The 21,727-nt window shown below is 40.2% G+C and overlaps 2 protein-coding genes across 2 annotated transcripts in view; one reads left to right on the top strand and one right to left on the bottom strand.

The window, feature by feature from the left end:
• The window catches only part of LOC134852177 (U4/U6.U5 small nuclear ribonucleoprotein 27 kDa protein-like), a 332,923-nt gene extending 314,795 nt beyond the window's left edge, over positions 1–18,128 (bottom strand). Inside the window, exon 1 of the mRNA XM_063868489.1 lies at positions 18,103–18,128. The gene's annotated coding sequence lies outside the window, so the exon portion shown is untranslated. The remainder of the gene's footprint in view (positions 1–18,102) is intronic.
• Positions 12,086–21,337, top strand: LOC134852176 (uncharacterized). The gene is made up of 3 exons (XM_063868488.1): positions 12,086–12,698; positions 19,486–19,948; positions 20,150–21,337. The coding sequence occupies exons 1-3, from the start codon at positions 12,166–12,168 to the stop codon at positions 21,038–21,040; spliced, it is 1,887 nt and encodes a 628-aa protein (XP_063724558.1). The 5' UTR covers positions 12,086–12,165; the 3' UTR covers positions 21,041–21,337.
• The last annotated feature ends 390 nt before the right edge of the window (positions 21,338–21,727 follow it).

Below are 21,727 nucleotides of genomic sequence, written 5' to 3'. Positions count from 1 at the left end.
GCACTGAAACGAATACCTTATATTTATCGAAGTAGATAAATAAACGAGGAAGATTGTTAGCAAGGTTGGCATAAATAAGAGACGAACAGGTAACTATCTGTTAAACCGTACGGATCTTCGAAATGTGCGAATTTCGATGAAATATTGATGCTGCCGTTTATTGATTAAACTAGCTGTTGAAAAAAAATCAAATAGGATGCGTTCGAAAACAAGACACAATTTTGGTAAGATGTTTATTGGCGAATAATTATTATTTAACTTGACGACCCATAAAAGCTTGAAGTATAAGAAAGTTTCCACACTGATGGCAAAACACATGTAGAAAGAATTGAATTAAGCAAAAAGCAAATAGCTAAAGATAGAATACCAGAGCATTGCTTCATAACAAAAGAGGGTAACGCATCTGATCTCATTGAGCAGGTATCCTTACAAGCTTCTAGACGTTTTTTGACATTATTGCATGTTCTAAAAACATTTTCTAGTTGAAAAATTTCTAAAGAAGAAAACGTACTATCGTTGACAATTTTCGCACCCTAGACTGATCCAAAAAAATTGTTAAATAATCAGGCCTTAGATTTGGTTGTTTTTGCCTATTTTTCACCAAATATCATTACCGAAGGATAAAAAAACTTTGACGCAAAGGTCGAAGAGACTAGAAACAAAAACTTGTGTTTTGAGTCTTAAGACTTTCTACATAAATAAGTTTATCAAGATCAATAGAGTCAGATCAACCAAAATTAATACTCAGTTGCATGAGAAAAAAAACGTTCTGTAAGTTTTTTTCAAAAGAAGCGTGTGTAAACTTAAGAGATACATAGTCTGAGAGGCACAATGATGCGGCCTTAGCAAACATCTTCTGCACTTACATTTGGAAGAGGCTAACAGAGCTGTACATAACAATTAATCCATTGAGAAGAAAAGTAAGGAAATATTTGATTACTGAAAACGTTGTGTAAATTGTCTACGTTTGCATTAAGTTTCGATGGAGAAGGTAGATTTTGAAAAAAAAATCGTTTTTACTGACAGATTTGATAAACGGCAAAACTGCGATTTGAAATCTAACAGAAAATTAATCCGACAAACTAATTTTTTGGATAATCAATGGGATCGAATCAACCATGCCAAAAAGTTGATCAAAACAGTTTCCCTTCACATGAGTTAGTGCATTTTTGAACTCATTTAGACCAAGTTCGTTGATCATACCTTAAAAATCTCGTTCAAAAACAGTTTTTCCAGATTTTGTTTGCCAATTTATAACAGAGAGTTTGGAATCGCCCAAAACGAATAAGTAGAAAATGATCCGTAGCGGTGAGATGTAGCGTATGTCTTGAATGAGCGATGGTAAGCTGTAAGGCATGTTGTCATCGTAATGGTTGATTCATGATAACGGGAACTATGGCCATGATTGTAGATTGAGAGGAGAAAACTACAATAATTACACATGCGATAGAGAATTTAAAGTCTGCATTAGAGAGGTCACCAATCAGATATTTATTATCCGATACAATTAAAATTTTGCCATGATCACCATAAGTTCGGTCACATATTGATACAATTTGATAAAAGAAATGAAGATTTTGTTGGATAATCAAGTCTCCGGGAGCAAAACCATGCAAGTATTTTTGACAGTCGATGACTCAATGAGAATTTGTCGTTTTTCGTAGCTGCATTTTGATTAAAATTCGGAAGTCAAGAATTTACTTTCTCTAGTCAAGGAGCGGATTCAATATTGACGGCTTTACCGTTATAGAACTGCTGCAGTTGCTTAATCCGCAAATATTTCTTATCGTTTCCCTCCGCATTAAACATTTTCAGGCGAGCTATTTCTTTTCGATCTCCCTGTCGGAACTTGAAGGAATTTTTTTCTTTAAAATTAAAGTTATTTGAAAAGTACTGAAAAATAACTTGAGGTTTTCTTACTAAAAAAGGAAATTTGATATTTTCAGTTTGCAGATCAACAGGAATTGGGTAACTGGATTCGAGTTATGTGATTGTGACTGTTAATTGAAGATAACTGAAAAAAAACTTAGAGACTACTGAATCTTTTATTAATAATGATTTTTTTATATAGCAGATCAATGGAAAATGATTCAACTGACGCGAAATAAGTTTAAAATACTATTATTTGAAGAATACTAGAAGATAACTTGAAGGTTATAAGAAATTTAAAATGTTAAATCAAAAACGTTGTCCTACATTGTTTATATCATCGCTTTTTTTCGCATGTTTTGTCAGGTTTAATGACTGAATTATGCAACATGGTGTTTTTCGGTTTGTTGATCTTTGGACCTTGGTAAACAGACCCGAACTGTATTTTTAGTTGCTGCTGTTTGTTGCATTGAATAGTCAGTAACGTGAAGACTACTGACTGAATTGAATTGAGATTGAATTTGATAGTGAAGAACGAAGACTCGTCTATTTTGAATGCTATCGTAAAATTTTCATTATTTCACAGGACATGTCGAATTTTGTTTTGGCTCAGAAGTTTTTTTATCAGAGTTAAGACTTAGAAATGTCAAAACGCGACCAATTTCTTGCAAAAACCTCTGAATTCTGACTAGCAAGGTCCTCTGTTTTCGGTCTAGCTGTTGGAGCAAGCAAAAAACCCTTTAACTGGTAAAATAATTTGTTCCCCTGAAAACTCAATTGAAAACGCATGTTACTTTTTTCATAAAATATTAATTTAAATTACCCGCTTTTTGTGGTAACCTATTTATCATGAATACATTGTTCGTACGATACAGTCGCTTTCCGAGGTAGTCCCTCAAATGTTGGAGCAAAAATACATCAATAATCGTGTGAGCCTTCGGAAGCTCTTGTCAAGGGTTCACGGATTCAGTACAGTTCGAACGGCGAAATTCTCTCACATATGTCAGCTGCACTCAGTCTTCAGTGATACTTCGCAATCAATCAAGGCACTCGGAAGAACCGTACAAAACGATTTGGGGCATTTCTTTCTCTTCGAGAACCTCAATCCTGAATCTCAGAAAGCATGGGAAACAGTCAATGATGGGATTGAAGCTCTTGGCTTCGATCGACACATAGTGTTTTTAGAAAACAGAGTCAGGTGTTTGAAGGTGGTTGAAGGATCCCATTCCAGATCTCAAAAACCTGAGCGAGATATGCAGATGTTCTTTACAGAAAAGAAACGATCTCACAAGATTGGCTTCTCTTCAGAAGGATATAAAGTTCAAACCAGCCAAAACAGGCATTCAATTTGGCAGTGTGAGAAACACCGATCAATAACAAAATCAGAACGAAAGAATTTTGTGATCAGCAACAGGATGTGCTTCAATGGTTTGTCTGCTAATCACGGCATATTGCAATGATCTTCAGAATCAACATTGAAGACTTTTCAAAAGAAGCGTCAGGCATCTCTTCATGGCAGCTCTAGTCAGCCTAGTCCGCATCTCACACCGACAAAAGATGGCCTTCAAATCAACCGATCTAGAACCATCACAATTCTTTCAAAGCAAACGTCAAAGTTTGATCTCAGAACGGTCGAAATTATCACCTGGGGGCACTCCATGATAATTATGCTCAAACGAACGTTATCACTCTGCAAGCCATGCACTGGCTTGGCATCAAAACAACAGCAGTTCAAGATCGCACAAATGGAGAGAATCAGAAGAACGCTATGTCCACCCAAGGATGAATTAATCTCACAATTCTACCAAAGTCTGGTCACAATTTCAAAGTTCCGTGTGTGGTGTTGGAAAGAAAGCAATTTGTCCAAGAAAGCAAATTGTAGCCACCGATCTACAAAATCCCAGCAACAACATTTAGCGGATCCAGCTTTCAACGAGCCCAATACAAATGATCTGCCTGGACAATCCGTCTACACACACCTTGTGAGGTCACGCAACGTCGAGGAAGGAACTATACTTTTAACCGACACGATGCTTGATTAGACAGTCTCACGTGTTGCTGCTACTGAATACATAGTCACAACACGAAAACACTCCTAACAGATTGACAGCCCTTCTTTGACAGCCCGTTCACCACATTTAACAGAGTCTGGGAAATTGAAGATATTCCCTCAGCTCCTGAACACCAACACTCTTACAACGAACTTGAGTGTATCCGACAATTTGATAGGACTATGGCATACGGCTCAGATTGACGAGCTATGGTGAGATTGCCCATTAACAAGTCAAAGGGGATCTAAGACGAAGTCACCCATGAATGGTTGCCCGATATTGGTCATTCAGTACGGCCATTCCTTTCCAATTAAAAGAAGATATGCCAGAATCGTGGAGCAAAGAACCAAAAAACGACTTCTTCAAAAAAAAAATTTGACGCTGGCCATATCCAGAAGGTACCTGAGCCAGATCGATTTCAACCAGTCGGGAAATTACTTCATCTTGCTTCATCCTGCAGTTTGGATTTCGGATTCATCAAGAACAAAACGCAGGGCTGTTTTTAAAGGATCAGCTCTGACTGCAGCTCTTTAGATGGCACAGCTTCAAATAGTTATCACGCCTTACGAGTTTTAAGAAAAACCGCCGACAAAACAAAATACGAACAGACAAAGCTAGTATTTTTGCGAGTCCTTCTACGTGGATGACTAAATCGGTGGAGCAGATACTGATACCATGCCACTGCGTGCAAACCTTATCAAGCCAGTCAAAGTCTCGAGTGTTGATTTTGAAGCAAATACATTTCCAAATCCAGATGCCTTCTGTAAGGATTTTTCACAAGAATCAAGACGTCTTCACAGGAGCCCCAATGTGGTCAATTTCGAGACAACATTTTGAAATGAAAAATTCCAAAATCGACCCGTCAATATAGACCTGAACGCCTTTCTACCATGCCAAAAAAGAATGAGAGTTCCACCCAGATTTGTTCAAGTTTCCAAAAACACAAACAAAACTCCACTTAGCATACTTTGGACGGCTGAAACACGCTAAAAAGAAGAAAAACATACGGAAGTCTACTTAAAATGATGGGGGAGCAGCTCATCAGCTTTGCCCAAAAGCATTCGAGGACCTGAATTTAGTCGCTGTCGATAGCAAGCACCTTGGAACGAGCTTTTGATCGGTTCAGAATAGTGACCCCTGTAACGAGAAAGTCGAAGATTCTATTCCAAAAAACATGGCATGGAGATTTGGAATGGAGTGTTGATGTTAGGTCACATATAGCGCACCAATCCCAACACTGGATGGATAGCTTAGGTCTTTTGTCATCTCTGGCTGCACGTCGGTACTTGCCCAAAGATACCTTTCAGCAAGTCGATCTTCATCTCTTCTGCGATGCATCGGAGATGGCTTATGGAGCAGCTATCTATGCACGGCAAACTTCAGACGCAGGAACCCATTTTTTGCTAGCTCCGAAGTCACCAGGGGAGTTAGTTTGCATTCCAAGAATGAAAAACTCCTGAACTGTGTCTTGAAGTCAATCAAAGCTTTGCATTTGTAGGTAGATGTCAACGAGTGGAGTGCTTCAACAATAGCACTTGTTGGGATAGGATGAACTACAAGTAGGTATTCTACTTCCGTGGCCAACAGCACTGCCAAAGTTCAACAGATGCTACCATCCGACTCATTGAAATGCAGCCGATCATACAACTCTACCAGTGACAGCAGCTGTACTACAGAACTTGCAATTTGGTGGTCAAGACTCTCATGGTTGCTGACAAATTAAATTTGTTTTCCAGCACAACTAACAACCGTCGAAGCAAATGAAGAAAAGAACGATCTCAAACGCTCATTCGCTCATTCGACGAAAACAACCTGGTCACTCAGACAACTAGTGGGACAAGAAATCATAAAAGCAGCGAACGCAACCAAGAAAAAACGTCGGATAGTCAAAAAGAGCGGAAAGTTCACATACGCTCGCAATCAGCTTCGAAAGTTAGGACTGAACCTTCTTGTACGAGACGTTCAAGAGCAGCATTTTGACGAAAAGCTGAAAGCAACCAAAAACGGTCAAAACATGAGCTATTTTTCAAGCGCCTTTTCGCTATATCATTCTTAGACAATGACGGATTGTTAAAAATTGATGGAGGACTCGCAGCAGCTGATTTCCCAAAACGAGAAAGCAAAATTTCAGATGATCTTACCTCCGAACACTCTTTTCTCGGGAATCGTGATTCGCCATAGTCATCTTGTTTAACTAAATTGTGGATTGATTGTCACGGTTGCTCGCACTGGGAAGCTGTACTGGATCATACGAGTCAAACTGATGGTGCAAGCAATGTTAGGCTACTGCATCACTTGCTTCAGGTTTCTTAGTCGAGTAATGAACTAGCTAATGGAGACTACCCTATTGAGAGAGTCAAGCGATCGCCACCGTTCTCCTACGTTGGTATCGATTTAGTCATATCAATGTACAACAAGGAATTTGATCAGTTGCTCAATTGCTATATAGTAGTTTTTATCTGCATTTCTGCTAAAGAAACCTACTTGAATATTTGAGGCTACTGCCAGGCAGGTTCATCCTTCTGTTCGACTCATCTGGTTGGATACGCCTTCTCAGCATCTCCAAATTGTCTAGAAACTTGTCTATCGTCTCATCTTCTCGTTGCCTTCGTTTCTCGAAGCGCATCATTGCTTGGTGTCCCCGCACCCCTGAGCCAAAACGATCTAACAAGATTTCAAAAATTTTCTCAGCAGTGTCCCGTTGGTACTGCTTTTTGGTCATCACGCAATTTAGGGTTGTCCCTTCCAATTTACTGGTAAGCGCACTGCATTCTTGCCTTTCTGACAAGTCCAATTCCTCAAAATGCAGTTTCATCACTTCTATCCAGGTATCAATACTGCCATCAGATTCGCCTTTGTAGCATCTTGGTTTTTTAAAAACCCTTCTGGACTTTTCGCTACGTTCATTCGTTCCAGATAACCTCGTAAGGAATGTCTCCAAAGACCTGTTCAGAGGTTCAGGGCTGTGGCTATTGATGTAGCCTCTCTTGAATGCCCTGCCTGAGTATCATTGCCCCCTGCTTTTATGATTTCATTGCGTTCGCTGCTTTTATGATTTCTCGTCCCACTAGTTGTCTGAGTGACCAGGTTGTTTTCGTCGAATGAGCGAATGAGCGTTTGAGATCGTTCTTTTCTTCATTTGCTTGAACGGTAGTCTAGTGATGTTACTGCAAGTTAAAAAAAGGAATGGCAAGTTTAGTACACAAACAATGTTATGATTGCAAAAATTGCCGATAAAAAATGATGCGAGATAAAAAATAACAAGTTTAAAAACATAATTAGATCAAAACCAAAAAAACCTCAAAATTGAAAATAAAAAACAATTGTCAGTCCTCCAACTCCTCTTCCTCGCCATTCTTCCAGACTCATCCTTCCGATTTTTCCTATAACGATACTTTCGGATCCTTTTTTTCTGCACCACAGAATCAGGGGCTGCATCCACCAACTCCAGCCGCCAGAAGACCACCCTATACTCCAAGTTCACCTTACCCACCTTCTTCGCAATTGCCACCTTCCCAGAAATCAAACCCGACAATTTCATTACATCCGCTTTCTTCTTGCTACTTCTTAATATCGTCTGCTTCTGAAAAGCAAAAAGATTGATCAAAGATCAACGGTGGCGGAAACATTCGAGCAAGCAAAGCACATTTTAACTGATAAGTTGATTTTTCTAATGTAAACTCAAATAAAAACGCATGTTATTTTTCTTGTAAAAAATTATTCATTTCATTTACCCGTAGTTTGTTCTAACTCATTCACCAACAAATTAAAATTTGCGCTTCAAATGCAATTCAAGCGCTTCAAATGCTAGAAAAGTGTGCTCAAGTGCTAGAGCACAGATTAAAAAAAACAATCGTGTAATCCCTTGGGCGCTCTTGTCATCAAGGAATCATTGATTCACTGCAATTCAAACGGAAACCGTATCTCAGCTTTTTCAGCTACACTCAGTTTTCAATGAGACTTCTCAATTGATCAAAGAACTCAGAAGATCCGTAGAAAACAAGTTGTCGCATTTCAGTCTCTTCGAGAAACTTCCAACGAGATTACTGAAGCTCTTGAATTTACTCGACTCAGGGTGTTCTCAGAAAACAGAGTCAAGAAATTAGAGGTGATTCAAGGATCTACTTCCAGACCCCATAAACCTGAGCATGAGCAGCAGATGTTCTTGTAGAAAAGAACTGATATCACAAGAGTTGCTTCTATTTAACAGAGTGGTCAGTTCAAACTTTCCAAGACAGACATCCAAATTTGGAGCGTGAGAATTAATGATCAATGACAACATCAGAACGAAAGAATTTGTGACTAGCAATAGGATTAATAGTAAAAAAAATTCAATTTGCAGATCAACGGATATGTTTACACGGGCTCGAATTATTTTTAGAGTTACTGTTGCTTGATGAACACTGAAGAGTAAGTTTTTGAATACCGAGTAAACTGAAATTGATATTGAAGTATGAAGTCTATATTAAAAACTCTCGTACTTTTTTATTTCAAGTTTCTTTTTTGACTGAATTGTGTTTCGATTCTAAAACCAAACATTCAAGGTTTCTGAACTGTTTCAATTCAATTGTTCGCCCTATATAAAAAATGAAAGTCGGTTGGAATGTGCTATGAACGCAATTTTTAACAGAACAGAATGCGTAAAATGTTTTAGAAAACTATGTGGAAAAGACTATCGAGCGAAAAATTTAAGATTCATTCAGAGCAACCATCAGAGGAAGATGAACTCGATCCAACTTCAAGGCTGGACAGTTCTTGCATAAATTTGGTTTTAATTTTTGCGTTCACAGATTCATTTCAATCTGCACCGAATCTCTTGAAAAGAGCAACCTCTATTCTAAAAAAAACTTCGTCTATGACACAAACGGAATTATTTCAACATTTCATGCTTGAAAAGCTTTCTTCGAAAACTTTAAGGTTTTAGCTTCAGAATTTCGAATAGATTGCTTATAAAAGCTTTTCATGAACCAATTAATTGCAATGAATATACTTAACTTGAATTGTTTGCTTTGGAAAAGCTTAGATTTTTTCGAATTTCCTTGCTCCATTATTTGAAAAACTAAGGAAAAACCTGGAAATCACTTCAAAGGCTTCATCAGAACAACAGCTTGCCATTCAGTTTTCTTTTTGAACTAACTTTAGTTTTTCAAAATTTCCTAGTTTAAGCAGCTTGCTAAGACAATTTTGAATTTTTCGCGAAATTTTCCACGTTTAGAAATAAATGGAAATGATCAGAGTGTCATAGCTCAATAAATTAATACCTTTCGTGAACCATATCAGTCTATTCAATAATTGAGAAACGTTAAAAAGTTTCATGTTTTGATTAGCTTGCATAGAAAAACTGGAACGTTTTTCGAACCAGCTCGCTCTGTTAAGAAAATTGAAATGTTTCATTTCATAGTTTGCATAGCTTACTGAGAAAAAATCGAACTTTTTGCCAACTTATTCGCTTTTTGAAAAAATGTGCTTCCAACTTATTCGCTTCCAAAGTTTCCATTCGGCTTGACTAGAAAAATTTCAGTTTTTTGCGGATTGATTCGCTCTATGAAATATTTCAATGTTTCACCGCCTAAATAGCTTCCATATGAAAACCTTGAGTTGCGCCAACGATTTGCTTCATGAACAATTTTCAAAGTTCGAAGTTTTTCAAAGTTTCTAGCTTGAATAGTTTGTTTAGAAAAACTTCAATTTTTCGGGAACCAATTCGTTCTATAAAACCTGAAGTTTTTTCAAACTAATTTACGATATGGCTTAACTTGAATTTGTTCAAAATTTCATTGCTTGGATAGCTTGATCAGAACAACAACTTGTTTTTTCAGCGAGCTAACTGATGATTTGAGGCGGGACTGCTTGTGTTACATTTATTTTTTGTAACATTCGCCCGGAAGTACATATCGACGGAAAATAAAGCCAGGTTCTGAAACGACTGGCTAGCGTCTAAACACAGCTCTACATGCTTTTCACCGTCTCTGCCAAAGCCAGTTCTTTTGGTGGTTTTCCTAACATCGGGTCGACAAAAACGTTACTGTTTCCGGCTTCGGTCAAAACACTCAAATTAATTTAATTATATGCAAGAATAGTGAGCTCATGGCTGGGTCTCAGTATCCCCAGACCACGAGGTCACTCCTAAAAACAGGGCTACTACTTTTTATTACATTACTAATGATTTTGTTCAGTAGATAAAAATCATCAGCCCCATCGAAGATGGATCAATCCTTTCCCACACTCCTAGCTTTTCATTCTCTGAAAATGAATCGGGATGTTAATTAAATTCAACTCAGGACATGACCAGGAAGCTGAAAGTTTAAATAAAACAGTTTGAGATCTGGGACCGAGACTCATCCGGATTCTGGAATCATGGGAAATAACGTCCTTTTAGGAAGGCTGGAAACGTCGTCCCAATACCCTTCCTCGTTCGTGTGAATTACTCGGTAACGATTGTAGCGGCACAATCGTTACAACTCGGAGCGGTTTCTGACGTTTTCCAGTTATAACTTCAATCGGTCGTTATTTTCTCGTAGTTGTTTCTACTGCAACTATTTTTGTTCTATTTTTTTTTCTGTTTTGTGTTCCAAAATGGCGTTTTTAACATTTCTCAGAAATGTGACGTCACAATTCGAATTTTTAAAAATTAAAATGTCAGTCAACACCAACTCTTCCCGATTTGTCTAATCATTCAAATAACGTCACTAATCTGTTAAAACCATCAATCTTCCAGGTCAGATGTTCTTTTCTGGCCCATAAAAATTCGAATGCGAAACTGCATTTTCGTGCATTCTGGTCGAATGTCACATTTATTGATTATGTGACTTCTGTACATAATGTTAATTTTGCACTGTTACTATATTATTGAAACGACTTTTGCGTTTAGTAATTTAAGTGATTCAAAAAAGAAGGATTTCAGGATTAAGCTGGAATGCTAGTCTTTCTTTAGTTTCGAAAATTTCTATCAAGATTAAGTCTTGAAAATATCAAAACAAGAGAGTTTTCCAGCAAAGACCTCTGTATTTGACTAGCAATGCCCTCTGTTTTCTGTCTAGCAATGACCTCAGTTTTCTGAAGCCATTACCTCTGTTTTGTCAGAGTTTGTGCAGAAACACATCAACACTAATCGTCTCCTTGTTATCAATATATTTTCTTATGTAGAAAATTCCGAGGATTTTGACTGGATAATGTGATGAAGGGACTCCTGACTGTAACCTCGGTTACTATGATACTTTCGGCCTTCTGGTTGTCACAGCGTCGGCTTTGTTACCTCAGCGGGGATAACGGTCACAACGCAGAGGCCTACCTTGTGGCTTACTTGCTGCGAAGTCAGCCTCTTGTCAACCTAGCGTCCGTAAGTCTATGTTTTGTCGGCTTAGTTGTCACAACGCGAACGTAAATCTGGTAGCGCCTGACTTGTGTAGTTTGAAATAGTAAAAAGTGAATAAAGCCTATTGAAAACATGTGTGTTTTCGCTAAAATAGTATCATCCGGTATGTAGTTATTGTTAGTTTCTTGGAATATAATTGTTAAACTTTATTTTTACAGTTACTGTTATTTGAAGAGCACTTGAAGAGTACTTATATAACTGGTAAAACGAGTACTTTGTATAGTGACTTTGTATAATAGCTTTTTTGTCTTTCCTCTCAAAAGCTTTTTTCGCCCTATAATAATAATATATACGGTTGCCTCTTATGTATTACCGGCTTAGTGATCTTTGCTTGGCTTGAAAGGAACAGATAGTCTTTCATGCTTTTAATGTTTCAGGAGTGAGTGAGCGGTGGGGATGGGGCGGTTACGTAGCAATATTTAGTAAACCGCGTATTCAGACACTGTATTAACCAATCAGAATCGAGACAGGAAGATTGTCTCGATTCTGATTGGTTAAACACAGACCGCACTCCGGATGGTCTTTGAGTATCAGTACTTTAAAGCTGAAAGTTTTATGACAACAAATTTGTTTTCGTCTCAACGGGCGTTTACCCAATTTTAATCGGCTTTACCTTTGCTGCAGCTCGATAATTGCTTGGTATTTTAGTTGTCGATTTTTGACAATTTTCAATATTTTTTTCCAATAAGTAGCTTTCATTTTTTTATTGTCTGCTAACTTGCCATGCTTATTTTGAGTGACTCGCCTCTCAGGGAAACTGAGCTACACTTTTACCAGTGGTTCAGCCAAGCTGATTTTTTTTCAGGAAAAATGCGCAAATTCGAAAAATGGCGATTTTGATTGATTGTAAGGCCCTCGGCGTCAATTGAAATGGCCACAAAATCTGTTGATGGGAGCAGCAATGGCCCAAATCCTAATATTGTAAGAAAATGTAGTGGACCGGAAACTGCTTTCAACAATATTTCGAACAACGGTGGAGCTACTATAGGATGTGTGATGCAAATAAACACGGGTCGCGCTATTTCGAGTGGTGACTTGTTGTCTTTATTCGATTTGCTGTACCAAAAGTACGAGATTTTAAGATTACGGTTTACATTGAAAAACAAGATACTTTATTGGTGTGAAGCACCTAAAGAAGACACTTTCAATGTCAAAATTGTTGATACCATCAATGAGAAAAAGAGTTTCACAGATACCTTTTTGGGCGAGGAGCTTTGTACTCTTTCACCGCATGGTACAAGCCTGTGGTCGATAAATTTTGGACCGTTGGCAGAAACTCGTAATCCGTCAGATGAAGTGCCTTCACGTTACAGTAGCTTCTTGATTAGCTTCCGCTGCAACCATGGTTTCCTAGACGGCATTGGAGTAATGTCACTGTTCCAGGACTTTGGGAACATAATAAGGTAATTTTCTTGCTATCCATAAATCACCTGGTAATTTAGACAATTGGTTAGATAATTGGTTATTTATTACCCTTGCGATAAGCAAGGGTGTTGCAACCGGGTACTAGACTTTTTTCCGGTAAACAGTTTTGTCCACGGGATCATTTCTAGAGGATCTTATTGTCATTTCTAGAGGATCTTCACTTCATTTCTATCATATAAGTAGTAATTAGTTACATGTTGTAATTGTCTTTTCAAAAAATTCTCTATTTTTTCGGATTCGTGGTTTTGTCCTAGTTTCTGTCGGGATATTTCCGTTTTTTTTAAACGCTATGTTTTCTGGCAGGATTTGTTTTATCGGTTTACTTTTCAAAGTATTCTTTTATTACTGAAACTTCACAAATTTGTAAATTTACCATGTCTGATTTTGAGTTTTTTCTTTTAATATTCAAACAGGTTCAGTCTATGTTATATCGACTTTGTCAACTTATTTTGCGTAATTTCGAAGGCAAAATATATTCGTTTCAGATTATGTGTTTCAGTTTGGATGGGTCGTAAAAATATTTAAATTTTATGAATTTTTTTATAACAACAGTTTTCGGCTCAACAGGTTACGACCCAAAGTTTGTCGCCTTTCTTGCCGCTCGGTAAATTTTTTCCATTGTTGAAGGGCTGTTTATGAACGTTATCCGATACAAATATGAACTTTTTGTAGCTCTAATCTTACAACTTTTGTCAAGTTATTTTTGTAAATAATTTTTTCCAACATAATTTTTCAGAAATTTTTTTGACTTTGTTTTTTTTTCATTCACTATTTTATAGCGCAATGTGTTTTTTTTTATCGCAAATGTTTCGAAGCTCCACTTCGCCTCTGTGTTGAGTTTAAGATTTCTCCTGACAATTTTCCAGCAAATGATTTCTTCGCCCGGTCTGATTAAGCCAATTGGAGTTTTCATGAATCATAAAGGTGATGGAGTATGGAGGGATCGGATCGAATCGTACATGCTTTCGGTATGCTTTAAAAAGTTTTTACACTTGAAATTTAAAAATTTAGTTATTGATCCAGTTCTGTCGATTTTGATTAAAAAACTGTCAATCACAAACAATGTTTTTGAATTTCAAAGAGTATTTAGGCCATATTTTTTTTCTTCGAAAGTTCAAATTTTTCCAAAAAGTAAGTCGTATTTTCTGTTTCTTGGCGTCCATTGACTTTTTTCATACAGTTTGTTGGGTTTTGTCCTTTTACACCTCCGTGAAACTCTTTTAGTGTCTTTGACAGTATACATCCTTAGAAAATTCAATGACATTTCTTTGGTATTTTTTTATTTATCGACTTCATCGCTTTCGTTCTTATATATTTTTCCAGTTTTGTTGAATGGCAATTAGGTCACATAGTTAAATTCCATTCATTGCGCTTGTGATTAGCAGGCGTCTTCAAATCGAAACAGTTTTTTTAGGTTAGTAATTTTAAAGAAATGACTGAATGATTTATTGCGCTTATGATAAGGTTCCTTCATTGCGCTTATGATTAGCAAGTGTCATCAAATTGAAAATTTTTTTTGAGGTTAAAAACTAGTTTAACTAAATGACTGAATGATTTGGCCAACAGACTATGGTAAAGTTTTAATTTCGCTAGAAAATCTGATAATTAATTTGCATTTGAACTTAACAAATTTAATTTGGAAAACGTAACTTTAGCATTAAAAAATAATAAAAATAATATACGATAATAAAAATTGCTTACATATACAAAATAAACAACAAATGTGGGATGAATCATTGAGGATTGAAAAGAGAGGGGGAATGCGCTAACAGCAAAGGAACAAAGGAGCACCAGAATTGGGAATGCAAAAAACGTAATAAACTGCACAAGACTAGATGGCCCGGCTGACAATCATAGTGGCGTTTCCTCTCATGAGGCACACTGAGAGGCTCTGGAGAAGGCGAACTGGGGCAACACGAGCGTCACGTGAACCAGAACGTCTGGCATCAGCGAGGATAGCAACTGACTTGAGGGTTTTGATAGCTAAAGCGGACCAACCCCCGAGCGTTTCGACTGCTAACGGGAAAAAACTGATACCTTGTTCCTCACAGTTTTTCTCGTGTTTCGAAAATTTGCGGTCCTCAGCAACTTCCAGGGACGCCCCGGGGGTCTCCGCCGCACGAGAGAGAAGAGATAACTGCAGCGGGGATGTCACGGTGACGTCGAAAGCAGCTGGGCGACCAGCGCTCCAAGTAGGGATAAAAATATCGCCGGGTTTGGACCGTTCTCCAGGGATGAGGTTCCGTTGCTCCTTGATGGGGGCTAAAGAGGCAGCCGAGGTAGCATTGAAAATAATGTCCCGTAGTCTGTCGTGACGGGAGATCCGGCCACCACTCCCCCCACAAGCGACAGCGTGGTCCCCGAGGACGTCCAGAATGCCAGACGGACACGCGGGGCACCTACGAGCAGACGCGAACACAGGAAGACCAAGGCGGTATCTGACAGCAGCTTGGAACTCAGCAGGTAGCAGGTGCAGGCCAAGACCTTTAATGGGGACTGCGGTAAGCCAAGCGCCGGCGTAAGGCAGAGAGAGCGACTGAAGACGAGCTTGCTCGCGGGAATCGGGAAGAGACGAGAAGAAAGCGTTGTAGGTGGCCTTATCGAGTTTCTCTTGGAAAGCTTCTTGAGTAAAACCGGGAGTGTTAACGCTTCCAGACTGTTCACGGAAGTCGTTCGAGGCACGCAGGAACTCCGGCGTATCAGTGATGTCGCATTCGGTAAGAAACGAGACCAAATGAGCTGACTGACACGAAGACCCTAGGAAGGCAGGGATGTGTTGGTCGCGAGCTTGCCGGACGCCAAGTCCGCCATCTTTGATAGGCAGGGAAGACTGGGACCAGGCAAGATCAGGAACAGGTGAGCCAACTATGACAGAAAGAGCATCGCGGAGGAGTTCATCAAAAACTTGCAGGGAAGCTGCGACAGGCTGAGAGGGCGGCAGAGTGCGAAGAGAGTACGTCAGCTTGGGAGCAGCAAGGCAAGTGCGAGTGATGCCAAGTGAGAGCTGGGGGTCATCAAGAAGAGGTAACTTTTCAAGACATTTGGTGGCCTTCGAGATGCGTTTGTCCAGGACTTTAACTGAGAACTCAGTATCACCAATGGGGGCGCCAAGAAGCTCGAAGCCATTAGACGCTGCTCTCGGGATAGAGACGGGGATGGAGGAGAACTCCACAGGGGCCCACAACTCACACTTACTGTGCTTGACTTTGAGGCCGAGATGCAAGCCGTTGGAAGTGATGAGTTCGAGAGCCTTGAGCAAGGAGTCTTCGTTGCCGGCACAAATCCCATCATCAAGGTACCAGCAGTTGAGGGTGAGACCGGGGACTTCCGACTTGAGAGATTCGACTAGAGAGTGCAGGGTGACCGCAAAAATGAGAGGCCCTAGCGGATCCCCCTGTTGAACTCCTTTCTCGCTGTTGAGAATGACATCCTCGAACAGCAGATGACTGTGGTGACCGTAGGTAAACTCAACAAAGGCGGAGAGACCGGGAAGACGGTTGCGAACTTGAAGGAGGATCTCGGTGCGGTCTAGCGTGTTGAAAGCGTTCTCAAAATCCACTGTTAAGACGCCTTGGTGACCATGTTCCGAGCACTTTTTGACTGTCATTTTAGTAGCGTGGACGATGGCTTCCGAGCCACCGCTGGTAGCGACTCCAAGCTGGTGAGGACACAGAAAATCACGAGCTTCAGCGTTGGCGGCTTTAGCAAGGCATTTAGCAGTGAGCCTTCGGAGCACTTCGCCGACCGCAATAGGCCGGACACCACCCTTGGGTTTAGCGGTGGCAAAGAGATTCGCACTGCACAGCCACGGAGAGAGACTAGAAGGGGCTTGCCCGGCACCGAGGATATTAACAACCCTGTTGAGAGACTTTAACGTTCTGGCAGCAGTCTGAGGAGTGGGGCACTCAACGGCGTGAACAAAGTGCTCAGGAAACCAGCGCGAAGGACCGGCAGCAGTGCCGCTCGGGAAACTTTTGAGAGACTTATGAACGAACTCAGATTCGAATTGGTAGGCAAGAGGGGATTCATCCCGGCCAGAAAAGACAGGAGGGTCAGCGGAAGGATGAAGACTGCGAAGGTCCTTAAGCGACTCGTCACTTTTGGACACGAGGCCATCGGAACACAGGGCTTTAGCTGCTCTGCCGAACTGACCGAGGCCTGCTAGCTCTTTGGCTCTGCGGACATTAAAGTCAGGAGAAGGTTTGCTGTTTTTCTTCGTTCGCTCTTTAGGTCCTTTGGTAGCGTTAGACCAGAGGTCCAAAATATTGCCCTCCTTCCAGGACTTGATTCTTTGGCGAATGTCTCTGCAGTTTTTAGCGGCGTGAGACTTGCCTCCGCGGCGAGGGGCTTTCAAGATACATTTGGGGAGCATGAGCAACCGAGTCCAGTTTTTCAGATTGTCCGGAGCGGTGGCGCAGTTGTCAAGGGCGTGACCAACAACCTCAGACCACTCGTTACGAAGAGAAATCGGAACGAACCGGACAATGTCAACTCTGGAAGACATGACGTCAGAAAGATCCGGCACAGCGCTTTCGGCGAGCTCAGCCGAGATCGTCATACTTGACATCCCTTAAGAGAGGCCAGAGCTAACAGGAGCATCCCGAGAAGGAGAACTCGTTAAAGCGACAGAGATAGGACTGGAAACAGGAGGCGGGAGAAGGCAAATAGGACCGCGAGAATTCCGGCCTATCGGAACATAACCATCAGGGAGCCGGAAAATTTGATCAAGGTTGACCCAGGAGTCATAGCTTTTATTCCAACCACGAAAGTGAGCAAAGAAGCGATCGTTGTCAACTTTGAGGATAGAAGCATCATAGATACCGGAGGTTAGGTCCGAGATGGCCACAGACGACCCGACTAAGATCTCCGCGGCGTTAACAAATCTGAACAACTGAGTAGGGTCGACAGCCGGGCCAGGATTACTTTCAATATCACCAGCGCATAAAAGAAGGAGCATAGAAATGTTATAAAACGACAGCTTTGAGTTGAGTTTAAACTTGCGTGACCGCAGTTCTTGTCGTGATTGTGGATCAGGTTTCTCGCGAGCCAGCAGCAGCATGTGAGTAGATCCAACAGGGGTGTGACCGTTCTGCACACGGTTGAAAGCTAAAACCAGAAACACGGTCGAGAAGAAAGAGGCAAACAATTGCATGCCTAACGTAGGAGGGGTCTCACCCAGACGTAGAGATAACGAAGGCAGAAGGGGAGAGCCAGAGTCAAGATCGGGCTACGGGTTCCACACCAGGAGACCAGAATTCCAGTGCGGGGTCCAGGCCAGATCGTGGATGGCACGCTACCTGAAGACCAGTGGTCCACTTCGGGCAGGTCAGGAAGTGTGCAACGTCCAGCCAGGTGATCACCAGCACATACCCATCTCAAACTATTTAATAAGTTTATCACAACAATTAGGCTAAAAGGCTGTTTATCACAACAACAGACTATCAGTTTAACAGCTTTCGTATGCGCATGTCCACATTCTGAATTCTTGTTTTGTCCAAAAACTCATTTTTCTTGTTTATAAACCAACTCTAACGGCTTTAATGGTTTCGGCGGATGTTATATCGGTTTAGTTTTCTCATAAAACCTCATTTCAAAGACCAAAGTGTATTTTACTTGGTTGTACCTTCAAGAAGAATGGGAAGGGGCTGAAACGGAGTTTCAATTTTTTTAAATGAAAATTCGTACGATGGCTGATCTGTTTTTTTGGTTGAAAATGCAGCAGTTTTTTTCACAATCATTGTGTACGCTTTAATACTGGTTTATAGTTTTCTTTATCAAAAGTAATGATTTTTGTATCATAAGAAATGCAAAACTCCGCTGTAAATTAGTGCTACATAGTTTCTATAATTTAATTTGATCGGGCAAAAAACATTACGATTTAAATTCTGATTATTACATATCAAAGTGTAGGGGAGATCATACTGAATTAAACCGACTTAATGTTGCAATAAATGTTAAGCTGGTAAAGGGTTGAGTTCCTCATCTTCTCAATTTTTTGCACTTGTGAGAGCAAGTGTCTTGTAATCGGGAACTAAACTTTTCCCGTAGCAACTTTTCTTACAAATTTGCAAGAAATTGAACTGGCTTTGTTGTTAACCTTAAGGCTTGCTGACGCTTTCTCACTTGTCTAGAAGGAACAAAATTGATTTTGCTCCGTTACGTCTGGAGTTCGAGTCCCTGTAGGACCTCGTTGTTTTTCAGCATGTATGAAAATATGAGAAAAAAGTGTCCGGGAAAAAATGAAATGTCGGTATTTCGTTAATCTGATTATGTTTTGCCGGTTTAGTTGCTACATTGCAGAGTTTACGTGTGCTCAAGCCATTCTCATTGTCGTTGCAAGTGTTGTCGATTTACACCTGTGATTTGTAATTTACTGACCCTTACTTTGTATAGTTGTTTTGTTTGAAAGCTTTATTTGGCCTAATTCGTTTTGGCTTAAGTTTTATCTGCTTATTTAACCTATTTTGCCGTAAGGCGACAATTCGTAACTACCGACAATTTGCAACAGTAAATTAAGCGGGGAACACTGATTCACGCGCAGTATTCCTCTTCTTCTCGTGACGTATTTAAGCGCAGCGTATTCTACTTGCAAGTGCATCGCTTACGAATTGTCGCTTATTACAAATCGTCGCTTTTTACGAATTGTCGCTCTACTCGGTGAGTTTCAAACAATCACAAAAGAAACTTCGCAAAATGTATGGCAAAGTTAAACACTACGTTTTTCTGTGCTCAAATTTGATCCTTAACTATGTCCATGATTTTTAGCGAATTCGTGGCGACTCGTAAGATGCCAGAGTTTGAACCGATCGCGTTGTCTGCGCCTTACGAAGATTTAGTGCCGGAAGCAAAATTTGTATGGGTGTTGCGCCAGTTTGCATCCGTTGGGATTCGCTTCGTGGAAACTTTCGCTTCTGTGAAGAAAAGTCTGCCGAACTACTACCCTGTGCGAAACATGCTGCGTCTGGATAAGTTCAAGCCCAGAGGTTGGACAAATCACAATGCGAGAGAAATGGCTGGACTATCTGGAGTTTCCCATCAGTATTTCTTGCTGGAGGAACGACAGTTGGAACTGTTCCAGAAGTTTCGAAAGGAACACAAGCTGTCGTTCAGTGGGTTCCTTATGTCTCTTCTAGCTATGGGTATGATGAAGTACGCCTTCAAAGGGTTCGACTGGCCGAGTAAACTGATGGCCTTCGATTGCCTCAGGGACACGCGCATGTATTTCAAGGTCAGTCGTAGTTGGCGATGCATTAATTTCAGTGTATTGTGGATTTCAATTTAGCTATCGAAAGTTTAAAGAAGTATACCCGATTTTTAAAATAAAATTTTACAAGAGTTTTCTTTCAAATCTGAATTGTACGAATAGTTGAGAGGAGTATGCTTCGAATTGACTTTTTTTTTAAAACTAGAAATTTGATTTTGTGTTTAGGATAGTTATTCTAACAGAACCAAGTACGTGACGAACTACATTGGAGCCACGATGCCCGTTCTGTTTCTTGCGCGCTCTTTCAATGAGAAGAAATACAGAAACAGGAGCAGAAGAAGATCCACCTCAGCTACAGATGCGCCCAACTCGAACGATGTTGGAAGTCCTGCTGGACATAGTGCAACCTCACAGAACCTTAGCTTCATAGCTGATTGCCTTATAGACTACTCCAAATCACACGCCAAATTCATAACCGATGTTATTCGGAAGCGATCGGCTAGTATGGTGACGTTGAAGTCTGTTGCATATTACCTACAGGCATTTGCAGACCCAGTTAAAGCCAAACGATTGTTCAGCTTCATCAAAAGCAAAGACTTCGCAGAAGGTAGAAGCTCGTTTGCCGGCTTTTCCAACCTGGGCAGAGTTGATTCGGATCCAAAACATGTGGAAATCCAGTCTCTGGTCGCAGCAATTGATATATCGAGATTCATTTACTGTATAAACTTCATTGTAGTGACCATTAAGAACAAGGTACATATTACTATGAGCTACCCTACGGCCATGTATACGGACGAATCAATGGCGGAGTTGAGCAGTGCAATTCAAGAGGTGGTGTCTCTAGTTTTGAATAGATACGAGGGACTGAAGTTAGCAGCAGCGAGAGACGATAAAAGTGGAGAAATTGTAAATTCAGAGGTGGCCGAATCAGTCGGAGCTACTACCTCAAAATCCGCCTCAGGAATTAGTGGCCAAATGTTTGTTTCCACGTCGAAAGAACACAGCAAGACTTCCTCTGTGATTAGTCAAGGCGACGATACGAAGAAAAAGGCATACGGGGGGCTGCTGGAACTGCCAGTAGATGACTCAGATGATTTCACGCAAGCTGCAGATTAAATCAAGATGCCAAGACACCATAATTTTTTTGCTATACGAAACTCTGACTCTAAAAGGCAAAGGGACCAAAAAAGAGCTTTACAATCTATTTGGTGCAATCAGTTGAAAGAGCAATCAATAAGTGTGTAAATAGCCGAAATTCAAATTCAAAATTTGGTAATAATAATTTGTAATTTATTCGGCCGGCCAATGAAAGTTGGACCATCCGTTATTATCTATTCACCGATGGCATGTCAGTAAAACGGAAATTCCTTTTTTATTGTACCATTATTAGAGATTGGTCGCGTATGATAAACTTCTGAGGGAATATTGGATCTACTAAACAATCTCCCCCCCCCCCCCCCCCTATGGTACCTATTTAATAATCTTCACCCCTATAAATAAATACAGTAAATTAGCACTGAGCTTTCTACTGAGAGTTAGAGTTTTTGCTGCATTCTGATTGGTCGAAAAATTGACTATTTTGATCTACTTAACAATCTTCCCCCTCCCCCTTTCTTGAAAGGGGTGGAGATTGTTAAGTAGATCCGGAATGTTTAATCTGGAAAGATGGAATTGGCTTCCGCCTCACTATAAATCTTGCGACGCTTTATCCATTCCATAAACCACTAAATATTTGGTGCATTTAATTAAGGTATGTAATTAAATTAACTGATATTCAAACTTACTGACTTTCCGCTTTACTGA

Source organism: Symsagittifera roscoffensis, chromosome 7 (assembly GCF_963678635.1).
Source record: "Symsagittifera roscoffensis chromosome 7, txSymRosc1.1, whole genome shotgun sequence".
NCBI classification, from domain to species: Eukaryota; Metazoa; Xenacoelomorpha; order Acoela; family Convolutidae; genus Symsagittifera; species Symsagittifera roscoffensis.
This window is presented reverse-complemented; position numbering and strand designations above follow the sequence as displayed.